This window comes from Aethina tumida, chromosome 2 (genome assembly GCF_024364675.1).
Source record: "Aethina tumida isolate Nest 87 chromosome 2, icAetTumi1.1, whole genome shotgun sequence".
Classification (NCBI taxonomy): Eukaryota; Metazoa; Arthropoda; class Insecta; order Coleoptera; family Nitidulidae; genus Aethina; species Aethina tumida.
The window spans coordinates 30,030,031-30,051,454 of record NC_065436.1 but is presented as its reverse complement, the minus strand read 5'-3'; the positions used below and the strand labels follow the sequence as shown (position 1 = coordinate 30,051,454).

Genomic DNA, 21,424 nt, shown 5'->3' with positions numbered 1-21,424 from the left:
AATCTTGTTGGAAATGGTAAAAAAAAATATTGTGAAAGTTACAACTCTTAATATTAATATTAAGAGGTGCCGCATCGTAAATTTTAATTTCCCGTTTAAATAACACGGGAACGGTATTCTCTTGGATTTTGAATTTTTTTAACTCTCGTTAGAGATAATATTTCAAAATGATCAAAACAGATTTTTATAGAAAATTTAACGCTCTACAAAAATGTCTCTTACAGTTTTTTGATATATTCATTTTTTCAAAAGTTATTTAACTTAAAGTTGGATTGATTTAAAATTTTAACATTTTCCTCATTTTCTGACGCAACCATTAACTTTATGGGAAAATTTTATATGACATTTTTTGTAGAGAATTCAATTTCCTATAATTTATCTTCTATAAGTTTTTGATATTTACAGATCATAAGTTATCTGCAGAAAGCTAAAAATTTTATTAAATAAATGTTATTTTACTGTTTAAAATTAAGCATTTTATTTTAATAAATATATTTTTATTAAAAATATTGATTATTTATTATAATCAAAGTAGTATATATCGTTACACTAACAGACTTTTACTACAATTTGGCAATTTTTTTCTGTATTCACTTATAACTAGCAATAAGTATTCCACGAAAAATGAGGAGCAATTACAATACTCGATAACTAGCAATAAGTGTTTCACGAAAAATGAAGAGCAATTACAATACTTATTGCTAGTTATAAGTGAATACAGAAAAAATTGTCAAATTGTAGTCTGTTAGTGTAACGATATATACTACTTTGATTATAATAAACATTAGTAAAAATCTATTTATTTAAATAAAATACTTAATTTTAAGCAGTAAAATAACATTTATTTAATACAATTTTTAGTTTTCAGCAAGTAACTTTAATCTGTAAAAAATATCAAAAACTTTTTCGGAGATAAATTATAGGAAATTGAATTCTCTACAAAAAATGTCATAAAATTTTCCCATAAAGTTGTTGGTTGCGTCAGAAAATGAGAAAAATGTCAAAATTTTAAATCAATCCAACTTTAATGTTAAATAACTTTTGAAAAAATGAATATATCAAAAAACTGTAAGAGACATTTTTTGTAGAGCGTTAAATTTTCTATAAAAATCTGTTTTGATCATTTTGAAATATTATTTCTAACAAGAGTTAAAAAATTTCAAAATCCAAAAGAACACCGTTCCCGTGTTATTTAAACGGGGAATTAAAATTTACGATGAATAATATATAATATAGTATTAATATTAAGAGCTGTAACTTTCAAAATATTTTTTTTTACCATTTCCAACAAGATTTTCGATATAAATAAGAAAAAAAAATTGTCGATTTTTTTGAAACAGCCTAATGTATATGATTATTTTTCCAGATCAAATCAGAAGTTTAAATCCTTCCATGAGTAGTCCAGATTGCAGCTGAAGAATAAAATAATATTCCTCAAGAATTGTGTATAAATACTTTATTACTAAGCAGTTAATTAAATTGTTATAGTTTTTTGATATTAAAATTCGATGATTTATTTCTTTTTAATCTATTTAGGGTTTCTTTACATATTACAGAATCATTCTAATAAAACGTAATGTATAATGACAAGAAATTTTTGTTAATTTTAATTAAAATTATATCATTGCTTTTGATACTGAGTGTGTAACTGGAATTTGTTAACAGTACAATAATGTTATTCATTATTCAATAACCTAGTAAAGATTTTATTTCTTACGCTGTAGACTTTTTTATTGATCACCTAATAACACCTAATAACAATTCTAGCAGGTTCTAGTTATGAATAATTACATCTAATAGTGTCGTTCGCACAGCAGTTAATATGCACGGAATGTGGATGCATTTCATAAATTACAGCTCAGATTAATTAACAAAGAAATAAAATATTCCAAAACAAGACGACGATTGTGCCTTGACAGCATTTCTGTGTCGCGCGTTCCAGTTCCAGGCAAAAACAGCAATCCAAAACAATTTAATGCATTGATTGTAAACCCGAGTGGTAATCATAACATTATTCAATTATCAGGAAACCGAACTATGTCAAGTACACGTCTAAGAACAACACGTCTCATTACTGGGGGGCTGCTGACCGTGTCCAGAAAACTTAACAGTTCTCTACCACTAACTAATCCTAATTATCATGACGGGTTCAGCATCCATAAAATTTATGTTATAAACACTTTTTGCAATTATTTTTTTTTTAAGTATATAGGATGCGTTGTTCAATGTAGCACTGCTGTTAAAATGGCATGAAATATGAAATGGAAAAGATGCTCATTGTTGTGGGATGAAAGCAGATCTTGTTAATCACAATCAAATTGTATCATGTTTTATTAAAATTTCGATGGTCGTTCACTTTCAATTGCGGTTTTGCATTTAGAAACTGAAGTAATTCGTCAAAGATAATTAGGAAAGTGTTTTTGAAATGTTCGCTTTGTTTATGGTTTCTTTGAGGCGCTTTCTTTCTGCGTTTTAGTATTTGTGCATCTTTGATTGTTGTTTGTTTGTGTTGGATGTTTTTGCGACATCAAAACAGTCCGTGATATCAGAATTCTTTGGTATTAAATAACAAATAAAAGATTGTAAAGAATTTAAAGAGTGACAAAGCTTTATCAAAATTATAACGTAAAAGAATTTCAAATCATACAAAAACGAAAAAGTTATGCATTTATGGAGGAAAGGTATTGTAATACATTTCGAAACTTTTCTAAAGCAATTACAGTAAAGCTTCCCAGGGATTGGTACATTACATTGGAAGTTTGTTAAAAAATATAGTGTGTATAATTTTTATAATTCTCTTATATAAAAAAAAATAAAATAAAAGAAATAAAAAAATTCCATAAAAAGGTCCATTACTTCTACATTTTTTCTGTACAAATTCTGTAATGTTGCGAGTGCAAACAAAAAAAACTAAATTAAACTAAAATCTTTCAAAGAATTTTCTCTATATATTTTGCCAAATAATCATACTTGGATATTTTATTTAATATTTCTTATTCTTTTATGTTGAATTGTTGACTCTTCCATTCTATCTATCTTTTCATTTTCAATTAAGATTTAGGAATTAATAATTGATATTTAAATAAACAGATAGTATAATTAAAAAGCTTTCTACGTTTTAATATTTGTATACATTTCATAATTGTCCAATAAACTGCTGGAGGACAACGAGTTTTATTTTTTGCCAATTTTCTAGTAACCTTTTAGGAATATTTGACATCCAATAATGTGAACTTTTTTCCAAATATATAATATAAGTGTGTGTAAAGCAGCTCTGTTTGTTTTGCTTCTATTTTTAAAAAAACTTTTTAATTTAAATGAATTTTGTTGAATGTAAATAAGTAATAAAATGTGCTATAAAATTTTCTCTTCGGATTAATAACTGGTACTGTAAATCATAATAACATCAAAAATAATCAGGAAAGTGTTTTTAAGATTTCTTTAAAGAGCTTTTAAGTTTTAGTATCTATGTAGAATTTTAAATTTCGTAATAAATTGTAGGATTACAAGTTTTATTTTTCACCAATTTTCCAGTAACATTATAATAGTTTTTAATATTATTCAATAAATTGAACAGCTACAACAAATATTGCTTTGCTTCTATTTTTAAAGAGCTTTTTAATTTAAATCAATTATGATGAATATAAATAGGTAGTAAATCCACAATTTTCTCTTACGAATAATAATTGATACTATAAATCAAAATAACATCATATATAATTAGAAAAGTGCTTTTTAAGGTTTCTTTAAAGAGCTTTTTAAGTTTTAGTACGTATAATTCTTAATTTCACAGTAAATTCCTGGAATGCGACAAGTTTTATTTTTCACCATTTTTCTAGTATCCTTTTAGTAATTTTTCACATTATCCAATGAGGTGAACTATATATATGTAAAACAGTTACAATAAATTTTACATTGCTTCTGTTAAATTTCTGTTTTCAATTTAAATCAATTATGCTGAATATAAATAATAATATCCTCTAAAATTTTTTCTTTGGACTAATAATTAGAACTTTAAATCAAAATAATGTTTTTTATGGTCCCTTTAAATAGCTTTATATGGTTTATTATTTGTTTACAATTCTTAATTGGTGAATAAATTGCTGGAAGACAACGAGTTTTATTTTATGCCAATTTTACTATTTAGTAATTTTTGACTATCCAATAAAAAATTTTACTTCGCTTTTATTTTAGAAAAGCTTTTTAATTTAAATCAATTGTGTTAGATAAAAATAAGTATTTTAAAAAATCTTCTGTAAAATATTGTGTTAATAATTAAGTTTTTAATTCAAATTTACAAGATAAATAATTAGGTAAAGGTTTCTTTAAAGTTCTTTCCTAGTAACTTTTTAATAACGTTTAGTATTATCCAATAATACCAATTTATAAACAAAAGTTTATAAAAATAAAAATATTTCCAGAACTGGGGAAAAATTGGTACGTACAATATTGATATCAATAAGTTGGACAATGAATTGGTCAATTAAACGTACAATAAATTAATATGTATAAAACAAATATAAATATATAATAAAAGTTTACATTATAAACGAATTTTATTGTGACGCAAAATTTCAAGTATAGATTTTATTAGCGGGCGTATTATTAGGCAAACAAAATAAAATATGCAAAAAGATATAAAAGTTTTAATTGGTAAGACTAATACATATTTTTTAAACATTTTAAAAATTAAATTAATTGTTTCAGAAATTTTCTTGTATAATACACAAATTGACACTAATAAATTGGATAATAAATTTGACAATACATTAGAGAATAAATGCAATAAGTACGTGAATTTAAAACAGATATAGTATAAAATAGTGATGCAAAATATGTATTTATTAACGGGCGTATTATTAGGCAAACAAAACAAAATATGTATAGATAAAAAGAAAAGAGATTCTAATTAGTTATAATAGTACGTCACTTTTTTTCTTTTTTTCAAAAACTTTTTATTCAATATTATTGATTTTAAGGTCATTAAATCTGTTCTAATTTCTCCGTTCCTTTGTTACGTTTTCAATTAAACAAACATTCGGATTGAAAAATTAATAATGGGCACATTATTAAACCAAAACAGTTGTTTGACATCGACCGCAAACACTTGCAGATCTTTGTCAAACGCAACAAACGAATGGACACAACAAAAACGTCGAATTCTCTATTTATAACGATGATAAACCGCATATCCAGTAACACGTTTTTCGCACAAATTGAGTGCCACTTGTTCTCCACAAACATTTACACCATTTACAACTCGTTTATATAAAAAAAAAATGTTCCGAGCGCAATAAACACATGTGCCCACACCGCGTTTATTTTAAAACCGTGATAAATGTCAATGGTACGCCCAATTTAATCTAATTTGTTATTGTTTCAATGTTGCGATGCAGCCGAGGGGGAATTTGTTCTTTCGGCCGTCTACAGAGTCACGGTCAAGGCAAAACGTCAACGAGATCGCAAAATTTCCGCATTCGACGATCACGGAAACGAGTCCGAATGTGGGTTTGTTTTCGTCCGGGTTTCAGAGAAAAGACACACGGGGTGCGCAACTGGAAGTTTACCAATGAATTTGAGCGTTTCCGCGTGAACCGGCGGCCGCAGCTTCCGAACGAACCGGTCCCGTTTTCCAGAAAATGTGCTCCGGATAAAATTCACCAAACGCGCGAACAAAGTGTGGGAAAACGCAAAGAAGACGGGGGTCCGTCGTAAACCCATTGGGTTATGTGCCATGACTCACCTTAAACACTATGCGGACGCTTAATTATCCAAATATAACAGACGCACAAACATTATTGTCGCAATTTCAGACGCAGTTCCATTGAAAAACACCCGTTTATTCATTTACAAAACACAGAAAACTAACACTACAGAACGCACGACTCCCATCTTGGCTTGCGTGAGACCGACTGAAAACACCGTGCGGCAGTGACTGCGCATGACTGCGGGACGATGCGCGACTGTGCGCGACCGACGGCACATTCAAATTTACAATCCGGATCCGGAATCCACTTGCGAAATGAAAATGCATATCGAACCGGTGCCGCGGATCAATCCCCTCGTTATCCGTACTCCACCGAAATTATGGTGAAAGCTTCGAAGTTGTAGCTCCACTTCGTTGACGTTTTTCCCACTTATTTTTGGATAAATAGCCGACAAAGGATTCAATCTGCCTTAACGTAATTACGACAAATTCATTTAATATAATTTGTTTACAAAAAATAAAAACTTTATTCACTGTGAAGCTTAAATTCAAAAATTAAAATACAAAGATCTGAAGTTTCTCATCACAATAACATTTACATCATAAAAATATTCCAAGCGATATAAATTAATAGGTGTTGTCAAAAAATACTTTCGTTTATTTTCACTTTAGAATTTAATGAATAAAAGATTTCTGTTTCATCAACACTGAAATAGTCTGTGCCAACTGGGGATTAAAGTTCGTTGCAGAGTCCCGTAGCGGCCAACGATGAAAACTGCGAGAGGGATTTACATGTCTTTAATATAGATTTAAAGCTTTTTATCCTTTATTCAAACTAATAAAATGTTGCTGTATTTCTGGCAGTTTTATAATATAAACACACAAACACATTTTCTTGGAAATACATTACTATCTGTAGCAAATTCTGTGTAATTGGTAGTTTTTCGTAATTTTTTGAATTATTTTAAACAACCGAGAGTGAGTAAAAATTTTTATATAATAAAAATAAATCTCTTTTAAGTTGCGTAGCCAAAATAATGAACTTAAAAATATTTTACTGAAAATGCATTTGCTTCTGTATTGCTTATTTAAACCAATTATGTCAGTAAGTACTTTCTATCAAAAGTACGTATGTTATAAAATCTGTTCTATTGATAAGTTAATATTGAAAAACTGTATTATTAAAAAATTATTACTGCGTTTCGGAATGTTATAATGTAAAAAATTAATTTAAAACTTTTGTTTAATCCTTAAATTAACCAATATGGACAAAATTTGAAATATTTTGAAAATTAACATATTTCTGTGTACCCAAGGTAATGCTGTTTTAGAATACAACCTTGGCGGTTGATAAAATTTTTAATAGTGATGAAAATTTAAAACCTTAACAGCATTCCAACTATTGAAAATATATAATCTATATTTTATTTAGAATAGAGCTTTCTTTATTAATTTGATTCAAAATTATGTAAATGTGGTTCTATATTTTCAACAACTGTAGTTACTAGATATTATTTATAAAAACATTTTACCTCGTAAATTATTCAAAGACAAAATATTAAAGTTTAGTTTTTCACTACTTTAAATTTTTAAATATTTCCATACCTACCATAGTCTAATAATGTAACAAAAATCTGTTTATAAGTTTTTTCCCCGCAACATTCAATTTTCAAATATCAAAATCAGTCGGAGATCTTGAAGTTAGCGCCATCTCTAGAAAACATAAACATAAATTCAATTATAACCTCTGTCTTACATTGAAAACTTGTCGTACATAGAAAACCTTGTCGTACAGAATACCAACCTCGAAATAATAAACAAACTGTAGCGTATACAGTGATTACAGAACATAATTCATTTGCATAGGAAGTTAAGTTGTCGATAGCGACGGTTTTGTTCACATTAGTTTTGGTTATTAATTTACACAGAACGATTTCCAAATACATACCTATTACTCTAGGTAGTTCATATTATATTTATTAAGTAAAAAAAAGCACGAATAAACATGAGTACCATGCCTGTCAGTTCATCAACACTCCTTCCATTGGGTAAGTTACCGGTTTGTTTGTAGGTTATGATAAACAATGTCAAAAATGCTTTAATTTTAGAGCTGGTGGACAAATGTATAGGATCAAGGATTCACATAATTATGAAAAACGATAAAGAAATTGTCGGAACTTTGCTCGGTTTTGACGATTTTGTCAATATGCTTTTGGAGGATGTTACTGAATATGAAACAACACCCGAAGGCAAGAGGATAACAAAACTGGATCAAATATTGCTTAATGGCAACAATATTACAATGGTTGGTTTTTGTTCAAGTTAATGTATAAATTTGAAGCTATTAACCTTCTTTTTTTTTCAGCTGGTTCCTGGTGGAGATATGCCTGAATAACAGACATTTAATTTATTGTTGTTATGATATTTTGGAAAGTGGTGAACTTTTTGTAAATTTATTTATCCTAGAATTTCAAGCAAAACATTGTTTAATTGTACAAATACATATTTTTTAAAAAGTAATTTTTGTTTTATTTATCTTATTTATGTACATATATAGTCAGAGTTTAACAGCATTTAGCATTTTTTAAAGAAAGTGAAAATACTACTTTTCACTTTCTTTAAAAAGTGTAGTGTAATAAAATTTATTTTTAATCACATAATTTACTTTATATATTTTCTTTTTTAATTTTTAGTTTTTCAATATTGTTTACTAAGCCAAGTTTAATTTTTATTATTAAAATTTTTAATGTAAATTCGATACATTTCTAACGAAAAAAATTTATTTTGGCAAATTCGGATAGTGGAATTTGTTGAATAATGATCATTTGCAACACACAACCCTCTTTAGTCTTGTGTTAAGTGGATTGCCTATAACACATTTTTTTTAAACTTTGATTTTTTTAAAATTTGCATATGAAAAGTGAAAAACAATTTATGATATACACATATTACATAATATAATACGCAGTTGAATTTCTTACGAAAGTTATCGGTGCAGATAAAATTTTATTACAGTCTGTGAATTTTATAAGTCTAAAATAAAACAAAACGATTTATATAGTAAAACTCCTTAAAAAGTCTGTCTGTCTTCATTAAAAACTACATTTATTTAGTGAAATATTTAAGGAAATATTTTAATCAAAAAGTAGAAGAAGCAGATTAACCTTTTCAATCTGTGTTCCATCAGACTGTACCACTTAAACATATTTATTATATATGTTTATTACTATGAAATTTTCTGTTTGATAACCTGCGGTATCTTATTTATATTTAAATTATTAAGAATATGGATCAACCACGGCCGTGCGGTTGCAAAGGCTGCAGGACTTGTTTGTTGTGCGAAAAGGACTATGACATAATCAAGGAGTCTACACTAAATTTGAACAACGGTACCTACATTTATTGTCCATTGTGTAACAAAGCTTGGCCTGGCTGGGACACTGAAGATTATAAACTGCATCCGAACCATCAGGGTGAGCCCATCGACTATCCTGGCATATACATGGACTTGGATTTTCTGTCAGTGGAAGAAGAATCAAAGCTGATTGAAGACCTGGATTCCATGCCATGGGACTTGTCACAAAGTGGAAGGAGGAAACAGAACTTTGGACCAAAGTGCAACTTCAAGAAACGCAAATTGAAATTAGGTGATTTTAAGGGCTTCCCTAGGTCAACAAAGTTTGTACAAGACAAATTTAAATCAACCTCAATGCTTAAAGACTTCCAGACCATTGAACAATGTTCCCTGGAATATGATCCTTGCAGAGGTGCTTCCATTGATCCACATGTTGATGACTGTTGGATTTGGGGTGAAAGAATTGTCACTGTTAATTTGTTAGCCGACTCAGTTTTAACTATGACTTACAATGATAAACCCACAAGATATAATTTGGATTGTGTGTCCAATTATCCATCAGTGTTAGATGGAAGTGGAAACTTTGCAAAAGATAAATGCTACACAGTACAGCCCCTGATGGATGGACAGAGACATCCAGTAGTTAGAATTCCAATGCCGAGAAGATCCTTATTGATAATGTATGGTGCTGCAAGATATGACTGGGAACACCAAATATTAAGAGAAGATATCACATCCAGAAGAGTCTGTCTAGCATATAGAGAGTTTACTCCACCTTATTTGGGTGAAAACAGTGAAGATACTGCTAAATTTGTGTTATTAAAAGCAAAGGAGTTTTGGGACACAGAAGTTAACTAAAACGTATTTTATATATATATTGATTGTTGAAAGTACCAATTAAAGTACCTTTATTGGTATCTCCATTATTAAATATATTTTTATAAAATTGATTTCTACCATAATGTATTAATAAAAAATTGTATTACCTAGTTTTATTTTAATATGATGATATTGTCATTCAATATTAATAAATCTTTAATATGAATATCTTTAGTAATGGTGTAAAAAAGTACATTGTTGTGACATAACATAAATACAGTTGATAAACAAGAGTGCAGCATGTATATGAATTAGAAACATTTTTCTAGAGCATATAAAATAGTATGTATGTTCTTACATTATTTTGTACCAGCGCCAGTATCACAAGTTTTTTAAGTTAGTTTAAGCCTGTTGTATCACTTTGCTACAATATTGATTATTTATTCACCATAAAATCAATAACTTGAAATGACACAAAATTTCTTTAGCAAAACTTTCGTTTATTGAATATAAATAAGAATAACAAGTAAGAATGTATGAAATGCTTAGTTTCCTTCGTTAACCCATTTGTCCCAGGCTGGGGTCCAGCTGACAACCTCCTTCTCACCGAACCACAAGGCAATTTCCTTGTTGGCAGATTCGACGGAGTCAGATCCGTGGATGATGTTACGTCCAACTTGAACGCACAGATCTCCTCTGATGGTTCCTGGGGCGGAGTTGGCTGGGTTGGTTTCACCGAGCAGAACGCGGCCGGTTTTGACGACGTTCAAACCTTCCCACACCATAGGTACGACTGGGCCGCTGTTCATGTAGCTGACCAAAGACGGGAAGAAGGGCCTGTCGGCCAAATCGGCGTAGTGCTTCTTCAACAGTTCTTCGGAAGCCTGTAATGATCGAGGGTTAAGGTTAAAGTTTGCCACGCCGGCCATTCCGTTGCCGGCCGGCCATGTTCAATTTCTGATTTATGCTTACCCATTGGAATTTAAGAGCGACGAGTTTGAAGCCCTTCTGTTCGAATCTCTTGATGATCTTGCCAACGAGTCCTCTTTGGACACCGTCGGGTTTGACCATGATGAAAGTCCTCTCGGTTACAGACATGATTCTTTTCGAAATTAAATAGAAGACAGCCAATATCGTACCTATCATACAGTTGGACACAAAGTGAACGAGATTATTTTATAAATATCGTGGCCTCGGCACACGATTCAGCTGTCGTCAGGCAGTGTTGTTAAATCTATTTTAAAGAAACCTTTAATTTTTCTTCGGTTTTGAATTTAAAATTTATTCACAAGATTACCATACAATGTAATAATAATAACACATATTTGAGATTAAAGAATTTAGCTAAATTTAATTTTATATATTTGATTGTGAATATTAAGCATTTTGTCACTTTGGTTGTATCACAGTTTGGGAATTATTTGATAACGCGACAACGTCGCAAAAACTTCTGCACATGTTTTGCCTATATTGTCGTTTTTAACGAAAGCTCACAGATTCAGGGGAAATTAAACAAAAAAAAAATATAATTAATTATAATAATTTGATATATGTTTCAAATATACTTAGACTATTTTTTTATTTTTTGATTATGTACTCTCATAATATTTCTTAAGAAAAGAAAAATAATTATAATTAATAAATATAAATTTTATTGCTGTTAAAAATATACAATAGACGTTTGAAAAAAAAGTACAATATTATATGTAAAAATTAAATAATATTAATTAATCCAAAGTGATTAATTCGGCGTATTCACCCATTCATCAGATATCAAAGAGTAAACAATCAATTCCTCAGCTGTAAACCACAAACTTATCTCCTTGCAAGCGGATTCTGAGGAATCAGATGCATGCACAATGTTCCTGCCAACCTGGACGCAATAATCTCCTCTTAGAGTACCAGGATTGGACTCCACAGGATTGGTGGCTCCCAGAAGGCTTCTGCAAAGTTTCACTGTGTTCAAGCCTTCCCACACCATAGCAACAACTGGACCACTGCTCATGTATTTTATTAAATTTTTGTAAAACGGTTTTTTGGAAAGGTCGGAGTAGTGTTCTTTGAGCAACTTTTCTGTGGGCTAAATAAAACGATTTAATCAACAAGGATTTAAGATGAAGTTTGAACATACCATGACCATTTTTAAGCCGATGAGTTTAAGACCTTTTTGTTCGAATTTGTCGATTATTCTGCCCACCAAACATCTCTGTACACCGTCAGGCTTTACCATGATGAAACTTACATCTCTAGTAGAATTAACCCGCTCACCCTTTGACTCTGATTCTGAAAATAATTATCAAATTTAAAGAACCATTCTTTTTGGGATTATCAGAAAGTTTTAAGAATAACAGTCTATATTATGCATATTTCAAATAAAAATATATAGAACAACTAATAAATGTCCAATTATCTATTCGTCTCAGTAGTTTAAAAAAGATATGTATATAAAATTTTTAACAATTTAGATTATATAGTAAATTAATAAATAAATAATATAAATGTATCTACTATAATCTTAGTATCCTGTTACTAGTTTGATAATTTTTTTGGTCTTTACTTTGAAAATAAGAAATCAACTAAACGCTACTAATAAAATGTTTCATTAAGTCTAAAAATTTTAAACATTCGTTTATTTAATTTTTAGTAAATTAATTAATATTCAAATAACTTTTTCAATATATGAATATATAAAATATACAAATTCTATTTGAAACTATATTATACTTGATTTAGGCTATAAATTTCATAGAGAGATTTTTTTTAAATTTCATATCTAATTCATATTGTTAAAAAAATAAAAATTCATAAAAAAATAATTACACTTCTCAGAATCTGATAAACATCATCAAAATCTGATAAACAAAATCATAATGAGATATTCAACATTTTAATCAATTTCTGCACCTATTAATTAATTTTTTTAAAAGAAAACTACAAATATAGGAAAGTACAGAAATGATTTAATACAGTCAAATTGTCTGTAAAAAATGTTAATTTATACTTAAAGAATAAAAATATTTTTAATAAACTATGGAATTAAATTTGAAACTAAGATTGTTATCTTAGGACATAATATTATTGATAAATAATTTTTGTATATTTTTATTTTTCGCCGATTATCCTACATCTCGGACCTTGAAACAACTAACCCGCCAACACCGATAAGACTTCCTTGCATAAATCTATCTGATTAACCAGTGATCCCAATTCTCTCTATGCATACGGTCACATGCTGTCATACGACTGCACGGAAAGTCAACTTGGCAACGCGGTTCGCGAAAACAGCGCCTAGTGATTATTCTCCGTCCTGCTTCCGCGCATCTTATCGTCCGCGTGACGTCACAGTGAGGGGGGTCTTTAAAGCAGCGACGGTAAGCCCGATAATTCTTACATAATTACACTAATTACCCACAATTTAAAGTGTTTTCGTCCATCGACGGTCGGCAGGTGAGCCGACTGCCCAATCCGTGTGGTTTTTTGCGTGAATTAAGGCCGTGGTTTGGTAAATAAAGGCGATTTGTGCGTCGGAAATTTCCATAGCCGTTGACCAATCAGCGTGCGCGCGGCTGGCAGATGTCTGTTTCCGCGTTCGTATCAAGTCGTCTCCTTCTACCTCACGGCAACGGCGAACCGCTCAAAGCCATATCGATTGTTGTCGAGTTGTCGGAGACGTTTGCGAAGCGTCCCGCATTTTGCTAAGCGTGGTTGAGTAAAGTGTTTTGTTTTTTTCATATTGTTCACCGTAAAATGCAGGCTCAGCACGGAGCCGTGGATGATCAGAGCCAAATCAACATTAACCAAGCGGGACTGACCCTGTCGCAGAGTCCGGGGACTCAAATCATCATCAAAATGAACGATGCCATTACACCAGTGTCTTCCGTTGGTAAGTCCATGGGTCTTTGTTCGAAGGTCCGTGAATTCGTTTACGCGTATACCTGTCTGTGAATTTGGTTTGTCCTCTAGACTTTTCTAGAATTCATGGACGATTGAAATGTTTTTTTTACTGTTGTATATTTCCGGGGATATTAATTATTCAGACTTTATTAGTAGTTTTGTTATTGTATGTTTGACATTATTGTTACACGCTGTATAGCAGAATTTTGTGATGGTGTATGAAATTAAATTATTCAAACATGTGACTTCTTTAATTAAAAAGGGTAATCTCAGTATGTTAATTTTATTCAAATATGTATGTAGGTACTTGGTATTCATATTTGAAATAGTGGGAAACTATTGAAAATGTTTTTTTAATAATAATTAGAATTAACTCAACGTTATTAACAAAATATCTCAAAAAGTCTAAAAATTTCTAGTTTATTTAATTTTTAATAAACCACTTATTTCAATATCCAAAAGTATTTTTGAGTAAATTTATTTTACTAAAATGTTACCCTAAAATTATTTTTAGGTTAGGTTAAAATAAAAAATCTGAATCCTTATTTTATATGAATTGTTTTATTAAATTAGTTATAAAATAATATTCATTTATATGTTAAAATATTTTATTTGAATTTTGATTCTGAATTTTCAAATATATATTTCATTCAAATGCACATTTTATATTTAATTTTAGAATATTTGGATATAGTTTTATTTTTATAATAATTGTAATTAACCAAACACTATTAACAAAATATCTCAGATCTAAAAATTTCTAACATTATTAATTTATTTAATTTTTAATAAAGAAAATATTCGAATATTCAAATACATTTTCCAATATACGAATTTATATTTAAATAATTTTTTTTATTAAAATAGATACCTCAAAATTATTTTTAGGTAGTTTAAAATAAAATATCTAAAAATATTAAAAAATAATTTTTATTTCATTTGGAGAGGCTTATTAAATTAGTTTATAAAATAATTACAAATCAAAATATCTTATTTTAATTCTGATTCTGAATTTTCAAATAATTATTTTTTTCAAATGCACGTATTTAAGTTTGAAATATTTGGATATTGTCGTATTTTTATAATAATTGGAATTAACTAAACGCTATTAACAAAATATCTCAAAAAATTTTTAATATGATTTATTTATTCAATTTTTGATAAAGGAATTATTCGAATACTCAAATATATTATCCAACCTACGAATATATAAAATATACGACTTTACATTTAAATAAATTTATCTTATTAAAATGGTTATCTTAAAATCACTTTTAGTTTAGGTTAAAATAAAAACTTAATTCTTAAATTATTTGAACAGTCTTACTAAAATAGTTTATAAAATAATTCAAAATCTTATATGAATTCTGATTTTCCATTTTCAAATATATTTTCTTTTTAAATATACTATAATAAATGGAATTAATTAAACATAATTAACAACATATCTCGTTAAGTCTAAAAATTTAATAGAAAGAATTATTAAAAATATCTAAATTTAATTTCAATTCAATGTGTTACCCTATAGTTAGTTTTAGGTTAGGTTAAAATAAAACATCTGCTTCCTAATTTTATTTGAACTTATTAAATTAGAAAATAACTAATTCAATATGATATATAATTTTATATTTATATATTTATTGTTTTAAATATTTACATATCAAAATATTTTTTGAATTTTGATTCTGACTCATTTTAGAAAATATATTTTCGAATATACGAATGTATATAGAAGATACGTATTTTCATTTAAATAAATTAATATTCGTATATTTAAATAATTACCTGAAGTTATTTTAGATAATCAAAAACATACTAACTTATTTTATTTTTGTTTAATTATACTTTATTTAACCTATAAAATTGGTCGATCTATATTTTTTTATTTCAATTCTGAGATTTAATTCGTATTGTTAAGACAATAAAGTAATTTGAAATTAATTACATTTTCAAAATCTGCCAAAAAATTAGTTTCAGATAACAAATTTGGAATACCTCGTCCACAATATTTGTGTTTGAAATGTTGGGAAATTGATAAAAATATATTTTTAAACAGTTTAGAATTAATTAAACAGTATTAATAATAAAAAATGCTTAGTAATTATTTTTAATGGCATTCACTTTTATCACTGACAAAGTTTCATGGCCCATTCATCAATAAATCGTGTAAAATCTTGGGAGGCAAATTGTTTTGGCAACTTACGCATTTCCACTATTTACAAACTGTCATTCATATTTGCTTAATTATAAATGAATATTATGACCCTAGGCCTGCTGGAACTGGCCCATCGCGAGTACCAAGCGGCCGACTACGAAAATGCTGAACGCCACTGCATGCAGCTATGGAGACAAGACCCAACAAACACGGGAGTGCTCCTGTTGCTCTCCAGCATCCACTTCCAGTGTAGACGTTTAGACAAGTCGGCGCATTTCAGCACGCTGGCCATCAAACAGAACCATCTGCTCGCGGAAGCCTACAGGTAATTTGAATGGCTCACCTTTCCCTTTTGAATCCTTCACGCAGCCCTGCGGTTCTTTCGCGCAGCCTGACATGTTGCACATCATTTTGACAACTGGTATTGAAGTGTTTAATTTGATTGTTTGTTTTGTTTTTTAGCAATTTGGGCAACGTGTACAAGGAAAGAGGACAATTGTCTGATGCCCTCGACAATTACAGGCATGCGGTTAGATTGAAGCCGGACTTTATCGATGGATACATTAATCTGGCCGCTGCTCTCGTTGCAGCTGGCGACATGGAACAAGCTGTACAGGCTTACATTACAGCGTTACAATATAACCCAGTAAGTTAACAAATAAAGGGTTTCTTTTGTTCAAAACACCTTTTAATACATACGAAAACATTCATTATTCATTGCCAAAATGATTTATATTATAATTTTGTTCTTGATTTGAAAGTGTTATTGTAAAATGAATGAATAATCCACTGATTTATTTCATCATTTGATTAAACATCTAGTTCAATTGCCAAATGTTTTTGTTTTTCAAACGCATCCAATGTTATTGTTGGTGTCATAGAGTGCCATTAATAGAGTTCGTCTTGTTGTTCAAGCTTAAAAATGTAGTATTGTTTATTGGAATTTGGTTTTATCACGTTTTAAATGCCCTACTTTATACACTAATTTGTTGTTTACGCAAGTACAATATCAAACAGTTACGCAAAATTAATCAACGTTGAATATAATTGATTGTGCAGCTTCTGATAAGACCCATCAAATTGTCAATATCTATTTATAAATTAACATGACTAATGTCCCGTCACTGATTCACACCCTGGAAAGTTTTAACTCTTAACATGTATTTTATTGATGTTAATAAAACTAATCTGCCGAAAGTTTTCTGTTGTTTACACACACGCACATGTTTTCTAAATAGCGGAATTTTTTCGTCGTACCTGCTTAAAGGTCGTCGATGGAATTTTACTTAGAAATTGCACAAGACTTCCGTATATACTAAAATATTTGTTTTTTTATTTCAGGATCTCTACTGTGTTCGTAGCGATTTGGGTAATCTGCTTAAAGCACTAAATCGTTTAGACGAGGCCAAGGTATGTTCACTAATAAAAAATTGTTTCGTCCTGTGGTCCTATCCTGAACCATTTTATTATTGTGGCCGTGTTTCATAGACCCGAACGGTTATGAACACGGTCCCGTATCATTGTATGCAAGAGTTCCATGTTACTGACCGATTCACTACGTGCACCGTTTTGCGTGTGATTGCTTCAGAAATACTCGGTGTTGGAACGTTTTGGCCGACAGTTTTCTAGGCGCTTTGCGACAATATTTATGCGTAATTTTTGGGTAATTCCAGGACTGATAACTCCAAGGACAAAAAAGTGTATTTGCGGCTTGTGCGTAACTTATTGGGTATATTTATTTTTCCTATGGCATATGGCGTTTTAGTTCTTCTATTAGCTATTGATTATTTTTGCATTTGAGTTTTGTATTGTTTTCTGGCCAGTGATTAACCGTCAATCTTTTATTTCATCAATGGGTTTTTAGGTTGAAAGTTAAACTGAAGTGACGAGATTGACTTAATCATTGGTTAACTTTAAATTTCAGGGCGGCAGTTGCGTAGAATGCATTTATTACTTTGGTTTTGAAAAATGTCGGCCAGATAGTGACTCTTGCATATTCACTTGTCACAAGCCAGTCTTCTGTATTGGTTTAAAGGCATTGGATAATACTCTGGAAGTCACAGAAATGGCTTGTGGCAAGGACAATTACCAATTAAGCGTCACAGGAAATAACCTAATGTTTTTCTTACAGAATTATTCAAAGAATTTGCAAATTTATCGTTTGTTAAATTTTTTGACATCATTTTCATTCATTGTATTCCTTTCCTTACCCAAAGTAATTTACTAACGAAGTTCTAAACAGGATTTCACCAATTTTAAATGGAATAACTACTGTTAAAATTAAAAATTCATCTAGTAAGTTAATAATTAATAACGTTCAAAGTACACGGCATGAGACATGGAAATACTAATTTAAAATAAAAGCTGGGAAGGATAACAAAGTTTGAAGTCAATTTTTAAATGATCCATCTAACAATCCACCAGTTTTACTAAAGCATTAACTGATAAAATCGAGTTGTAGGTTTTAAACTTGTGTCGAAAAGAAGTAACCTATTCCAGTTGTTTTGGTGATATTCCGTTCGAGGCTGCATCCTTAAACAAACCATCGAAATAAATAAATAAATAAAAAATAAACCAGAAAACAAAACTATGATGAAATTTATCCAATTTATTTAATATGTTACAAATGAAGTTAGAATACTGACTAATGGTATTACTGTTGGTGTACGATAACACAGGTATGTGGCAGATGTTTCGTTCGTCCCCTGGCAGACAATATGGTAAACGTTGGGCTTAGTGTCAGGTAATGTACGCAAGCGAATGCGGTGGTCTCTTGTTGTTTTTAGGTATCGGAGTGTTCAAGGGGCCTCCTCGACCGAATTTTTTTGATTTTGATTTACCAGACGAGAGAAGGCGCATGCGTAACTTATTCCCCGACTTATTTTATCTTATATTATGTTATTTCCGTTTTGTTTCCGGACCAGACACGTATGATTATCCGTAGATTGGAGAGCACTATTTCGACTTTGGCACGAGAGAAAGAGGGACGCTGTTTGCGTAAGAATGTCGCGGTGTCGGTGCATCGACATAACTGGTGGACATAAATTAGTAACTGTTGGGGCGTCACTTAACTTTATGACAAATAATTCACCCCATTAAATTTTTATGCAATCCTTAACGATATTGAAAAATATTGGCCCTTCAGGGGCCGTTTTTCATCGTAAACTACATGAAATATGTCGCCCCTTTGACTCCATATTTGTGATTTACTGCTAAGCGAAAGCACTATTTATGGATGTAGGTCAGTAAGTTTATGTGCAACGCCCCCGCACATTTCGCCTTCCATTACTTTTCATCGATCTCTTTAAAATTTCACAGAATATTTTATTACCACCAACCTGGACGATGCACCGCGTCCACCCGACGTTTAATTAGTTACATTTGCTGGCGTAGTTTTGGCGCATTTGGCGTAGCATCGAGTACCGACCTCATGACACGCGCCCCGGCACGTCTGCGCAGCCGCGCACCCTTGCCGGGACGCCGTGTGCGCAGCGAGCGACGGAACCGACGGCGGGAGGTCCCGATATCAAAAAAATAAATTGTGTTGCGCATTCTTTTTCGGTAACGAAAAGAACCACGCACGATTATTGTGTTTGGACACGCTAGCGAACGCGCGCTTTACGCACTGTGTGCAGTTAGGCCCGTCTAACATAGGCGTTCTCGCCCGTTGTTCTCTAGGCATGTTACCTGAAGGCGATAGAGACCAGGCCCGATTTCGCCGTGGCCTGGAGCAACCTGGGCTGCGTGTTCAACGCGCAGGGCGAGATCTGGCTGGCGATCCATCACTTCGAGAAGGCAGTCGGATTGGATCAGAATTTCCTCGATGCGTTCATCAATCTCGGCAACGTGTTGAAGGAGGCGAGGATCTTCGATCGGTGAGTCACGGTTTTTTTTCTACTTTATTTGGGGGGCGTTCATGCAATCGCAATGTTATGTCTTCATAGAAAAAATTGTGAACAACAAAATTATTTATTACTATTTAAAATATGTATTAACAATTGTTTAAAACATTATTATAAAGTAAAACTAAAAAAAAAATGGTAAAATCCAAGAAAAATTTTCAAAAATTTCACAATTCTATAATTTTAAATAAAAAAAGGGAAGATGTATGGAATTTTTGTGTCTTGTGATATGCTCATTAATTTAGTAATTAAAGTGATTTTAATGTAATAGTGATTTTTATCAATCAGACAGACGTATGTCTGAGACAAAATATCACACAGAAATAAATAGCAACATGAACAACAGTTTAAAATATTGTTACATAATACAAAGAGAAGAGAAAAATTATGAATTAAAAAAATTCTGATTGAGATTATTGGTTGAATGGGATTTTTTGTCTTATGATATGCTCATTAATGTAGTAATTAATATAATTTTATTGTAATTGAGTAAGAGTAATTTTTATCAACAATATATTTTTCTAAAGATTTGATAACACAGAAACAACTTGTGACATGAACAATTACTTAAAATGTTAATTAATTAAATTTTAATTTAATTAAAATTTAAAAAAACTGTCGTTCAAGTTTAAATGGATATACTTACTTTTAAAAAATTCTAATGGAAATAACTGATAGAATTCAGAAAAAATAATCAAGATTTATTTTGATTTTAAATAAAAAAGTGGATATGTCTGATTTATGATATATTTATTATTTTATACAGATTTACATGAAGTATATTTGTTTTTTAAGAGTTTTGATGAAGTCAATTGAATAAGTAGAATTTTCATTTTAAATAAAAAAGTGAAGACGTCGTGTCTTGCATGAACACTCCTCATTTATGGATGTTGTATAAACCTTGGGATGTCCATCATGTATTTTAATCGCGAAATATTAATTAAATAATTCAGACAAAGAAGAACTTTTAAAGTACATAAAACTCTTTGAATTTAAATCTTAAATTACGATCTACATAAAGTGTTAGAGAGATTCTTAAGTAAATGTAAATTTGTTTACATTGTGAGGCTCCTATTTCAAGCTAATTGACTCTTGTTTCAAGCTGACCTTTTTCATTACACACTGAAAACAGGTGCTGTGTAAATTTCGAATTAAAACTTCGCGAACTCGTCGCCCCGCGCCTTAAAACGTCTCTGAAACAATTCGAGGCAAAACTGCATATTGAAAATGCGTAATGGGATTAAATTCCTCGTCTGGAGATTTTATCCCTTTTATTATATATTTTTTTTGGCCCGAGTAACTTGAGAGCGCAAGATTAAATTCGGTTTTTTGCATTTATTAATTACTTTGATGATAATAGGGAACTTAGGATTTTTCATTAGGAAGTTTGAGCGGTTTTTTTATTCAATAAAACGGTCAACTTAAAAATTTCAATATTGACATCTAGCACACAAAACTTTATAATTAAAATTCGACCGGAAATTTTGTGTGCCGATGAGCTAGCTTTTGCGGAGACTTCATACGTAAACAACTAATTGACCTGAATTCAACGTAACTCGAGTACGTGTTATAAATTCATTATTATTTGTGTG

General features: G+C 30.3%; 6 protein-coding genes across 11 annotated transcripts in view; 3 read left to right on the top strand and 3 right to left on the bottom strand.

Annotated features, from left to right (window-relative positions):
* The window catches only part of LOC109600730 (triple functional domain protein), a 242,410-nt gene extending 236,505 nt beyond the window's left edge, over window positions 1–5,905 (bottom strand). For 4 of the 6 annotated variants that reach the window (XM_049962865.1, XM_049962868.1, XM_049962869.1 and 1 more), the window contains exon 1: window positions 5,744–5,899. The gene's annotated coding sequence lies outside the window, so the exon portion shown is untranslated. Of the gene's footprint in view, window positions 1–5,743 lie in introns of all 6 variants that reach the window. The other 2 variants (XM_049962870.1, XM_049962867.1) reach the window with 2 other exon arrangements.
* Window positions 5,906–7,520: 1,615 nt separating this feature from the next.
* Window positions 7,521–8,227, top strand: LOC109601599 (U6 snRNA-associated Sm-like protein LSm5). Its single transcript, XM_020017846.2, has 3 exons — window positions 7,521–7,755; window positions 7,816–8,012; window positions 8,073–8,227. The coding sequence occupies exons 1-3, from the start codon at window positions 7,713–7,715 to the stop codon at window positions 8,100–8,102; spliced, it is 270 nt and encodes an 89-aa protein (XP_019873405.1). The 5' UTR covers window positions 7,521–7,712; the 3' UTR covers window positions 8,103–8,227.
* A 472-nt stretch (window positions 8,228–8,699) lies between these two features.
* On the top strand, window positions 8,700–10,051 carry LOC109601596 (alpha-ketoglutarate-dependent dioxygenase alkB homolog 4). The gene has a single exon (XM_020017844.2). It carries the CDS (start codon window positions 8,994–8,996, stop codon window positions 9,918–9,920), a length of 927 nt encoding a protein of 308 aa, XP_019873403.2. The 5' UTR covers window positions 8,700–8,993; the 3' UTR covers window positions 9,921–10,051.
* A 309-nt stretch (window positions 10,052–10,360) lies between these two features.
* LOC109601598 (nucleoside diphosphate kinase) lies at window positions 10,361–11,056 on the bottom strand. The gene is made up of 2 exons (XM_020017845.2): window positions 10,854–11,056; window positions 10,361–10,765 (listed from the first exon to the last, which is right to left on the bottom strand). The coding sequence occupies exons 1-2, from the start codon at window positions 11,025–11,027 to the stop codon at window positions 10,427–10,429; spliced, it is 513 nt and encodes a 170-aa protein (XP_019873404.1). The 5' UTR covers window positions 11,028–11,056; the 3' UTR covers window positions 10,361–10,426.
* Window positions 11,057–11,510: 454 nt separating this feature from the next.
* Window positions 11,511–16,373, bottom strand: LOC109601601 (nucleoside diphosphate kinase). Its single transcript, XM_020017849.2, has 3 exons — window positions 16,274–16,373; window positions 12,013–12,164; window positions 11,511–11,961 (listed from the first exon to the last, which is right to left on the bottom strand). The coding sequence occupies exons 1-3, from the start codon at window positions 16,338–16,340 to the stop codon at window positions 11,623–11,625; spliced, it is 558 nt and encodes a 185-aa protein (XP_019873408.1). The 5' UTR covers window positions 16,341–16,373; the 3' UTR covers window positions 11,511–11,622.
* The window catches only part of LOC109601600 (UDP-N-acetylglucosamine--peptide N-acetylglucosaminyltransferase 110 kDa subunit), a 30,557-nt gene continuing 22,194 nt past the window's right edge, over window positions 13,062–21,424 (top strand). The window contains exons 1-6 of the mRNA XM_049963471.1: window positions 13,062–13,252; window positions 13,635–13,764; window positions 16,045–16,255; window positions 16,393–16,576; window positions 17,272–17,340; window positions 19,609–19,805. Coding sequence (XP_049819428.1) covers window positions 13,097–13,252; window positions 13,635–13,764; window positions 16,045–16,255; window positions 16,393–16,576; window positions 17,272–17,340; window positions 19,609–19,805 — 947 coding nt within the window. The 5' untranslated portion in view covers window positions 13,062–13,096. The remainder of the gene's footprint in view (window positions 13,253–13,634; window positions 13,765–16,044; window positions 16,256–16,392; window positions 16,577–17,271; window positions 17,341–19,608; window positions 19,806–21,424) is intronic.

Excerpts from the sequence above, each read along its gene's own strand:
- LOC109601599 (XM_020017846.2), top strand. The coding sequence starts at position 7,713 with ATGAGTACCATGCCTGTCAGTTCATCAACACTCCTTCCATTGG. Across the intron at positions 7,756-7,815 it reads ATCAACACTCCTTCCATTGG|AGCTGGTGGACAAATGTATA; the intron begins GTAAGTTACCGG and ends CTTTAATTTTAG. Across the intron at positions 8,013-8,072 it reads ATGGCAACAATATTACAATG|CTGGTTCCTGGTGGAGATAT; the intron begins GTTGGTTTTTGT and ends TTTTTTTTTCAG.
- LOC109601596 (XM_020017844.2), top strand. The coding sequence starts at position 8,994 with ATGGATCAACCACGGCCGTGCGGTTGCAAAGGCTGCAGGACTTGTTTG.
- LOC109601598 (XM_020017845.2), bottom strand. The coding sequence starts at position 11,027 with ATGATAGGTACGATATTGGCTGTCTTCTATTTAATTTCGAAAAGAATC. Across the intron at positions 10,766-10,853 it reads TCGCTCTTAAATTCCAATGG|GCTTCCGAAGAACTGTTGAA; the intron begins GTAAGCATAAAT and ends CGATCATTACAG.
- LOC109601601 (XM_020017849.2), bottom strand. The coding sequence starts at position 16,340 with ATGATGTGCAACATGTCAGGCTGCGCGAAAGAACCGCAGGGCTGCGTG. Across the intron at positions 12,165-16,273 it reads GAAGGATTCAAAAGGGAAAG|AATCAGAGTCAAAGGGTGAG; the intron begins GTGAGCCATTCA and ends AATTATTTTCAG. Across the intron at positions 11,962-12,012 it reads TCGGCTTAAAAATGGTCATG|CCCACAGAAAAGTTGCTCAA; the intron begins GTATGTTCAAAC and ends CGTTTTATTTAG.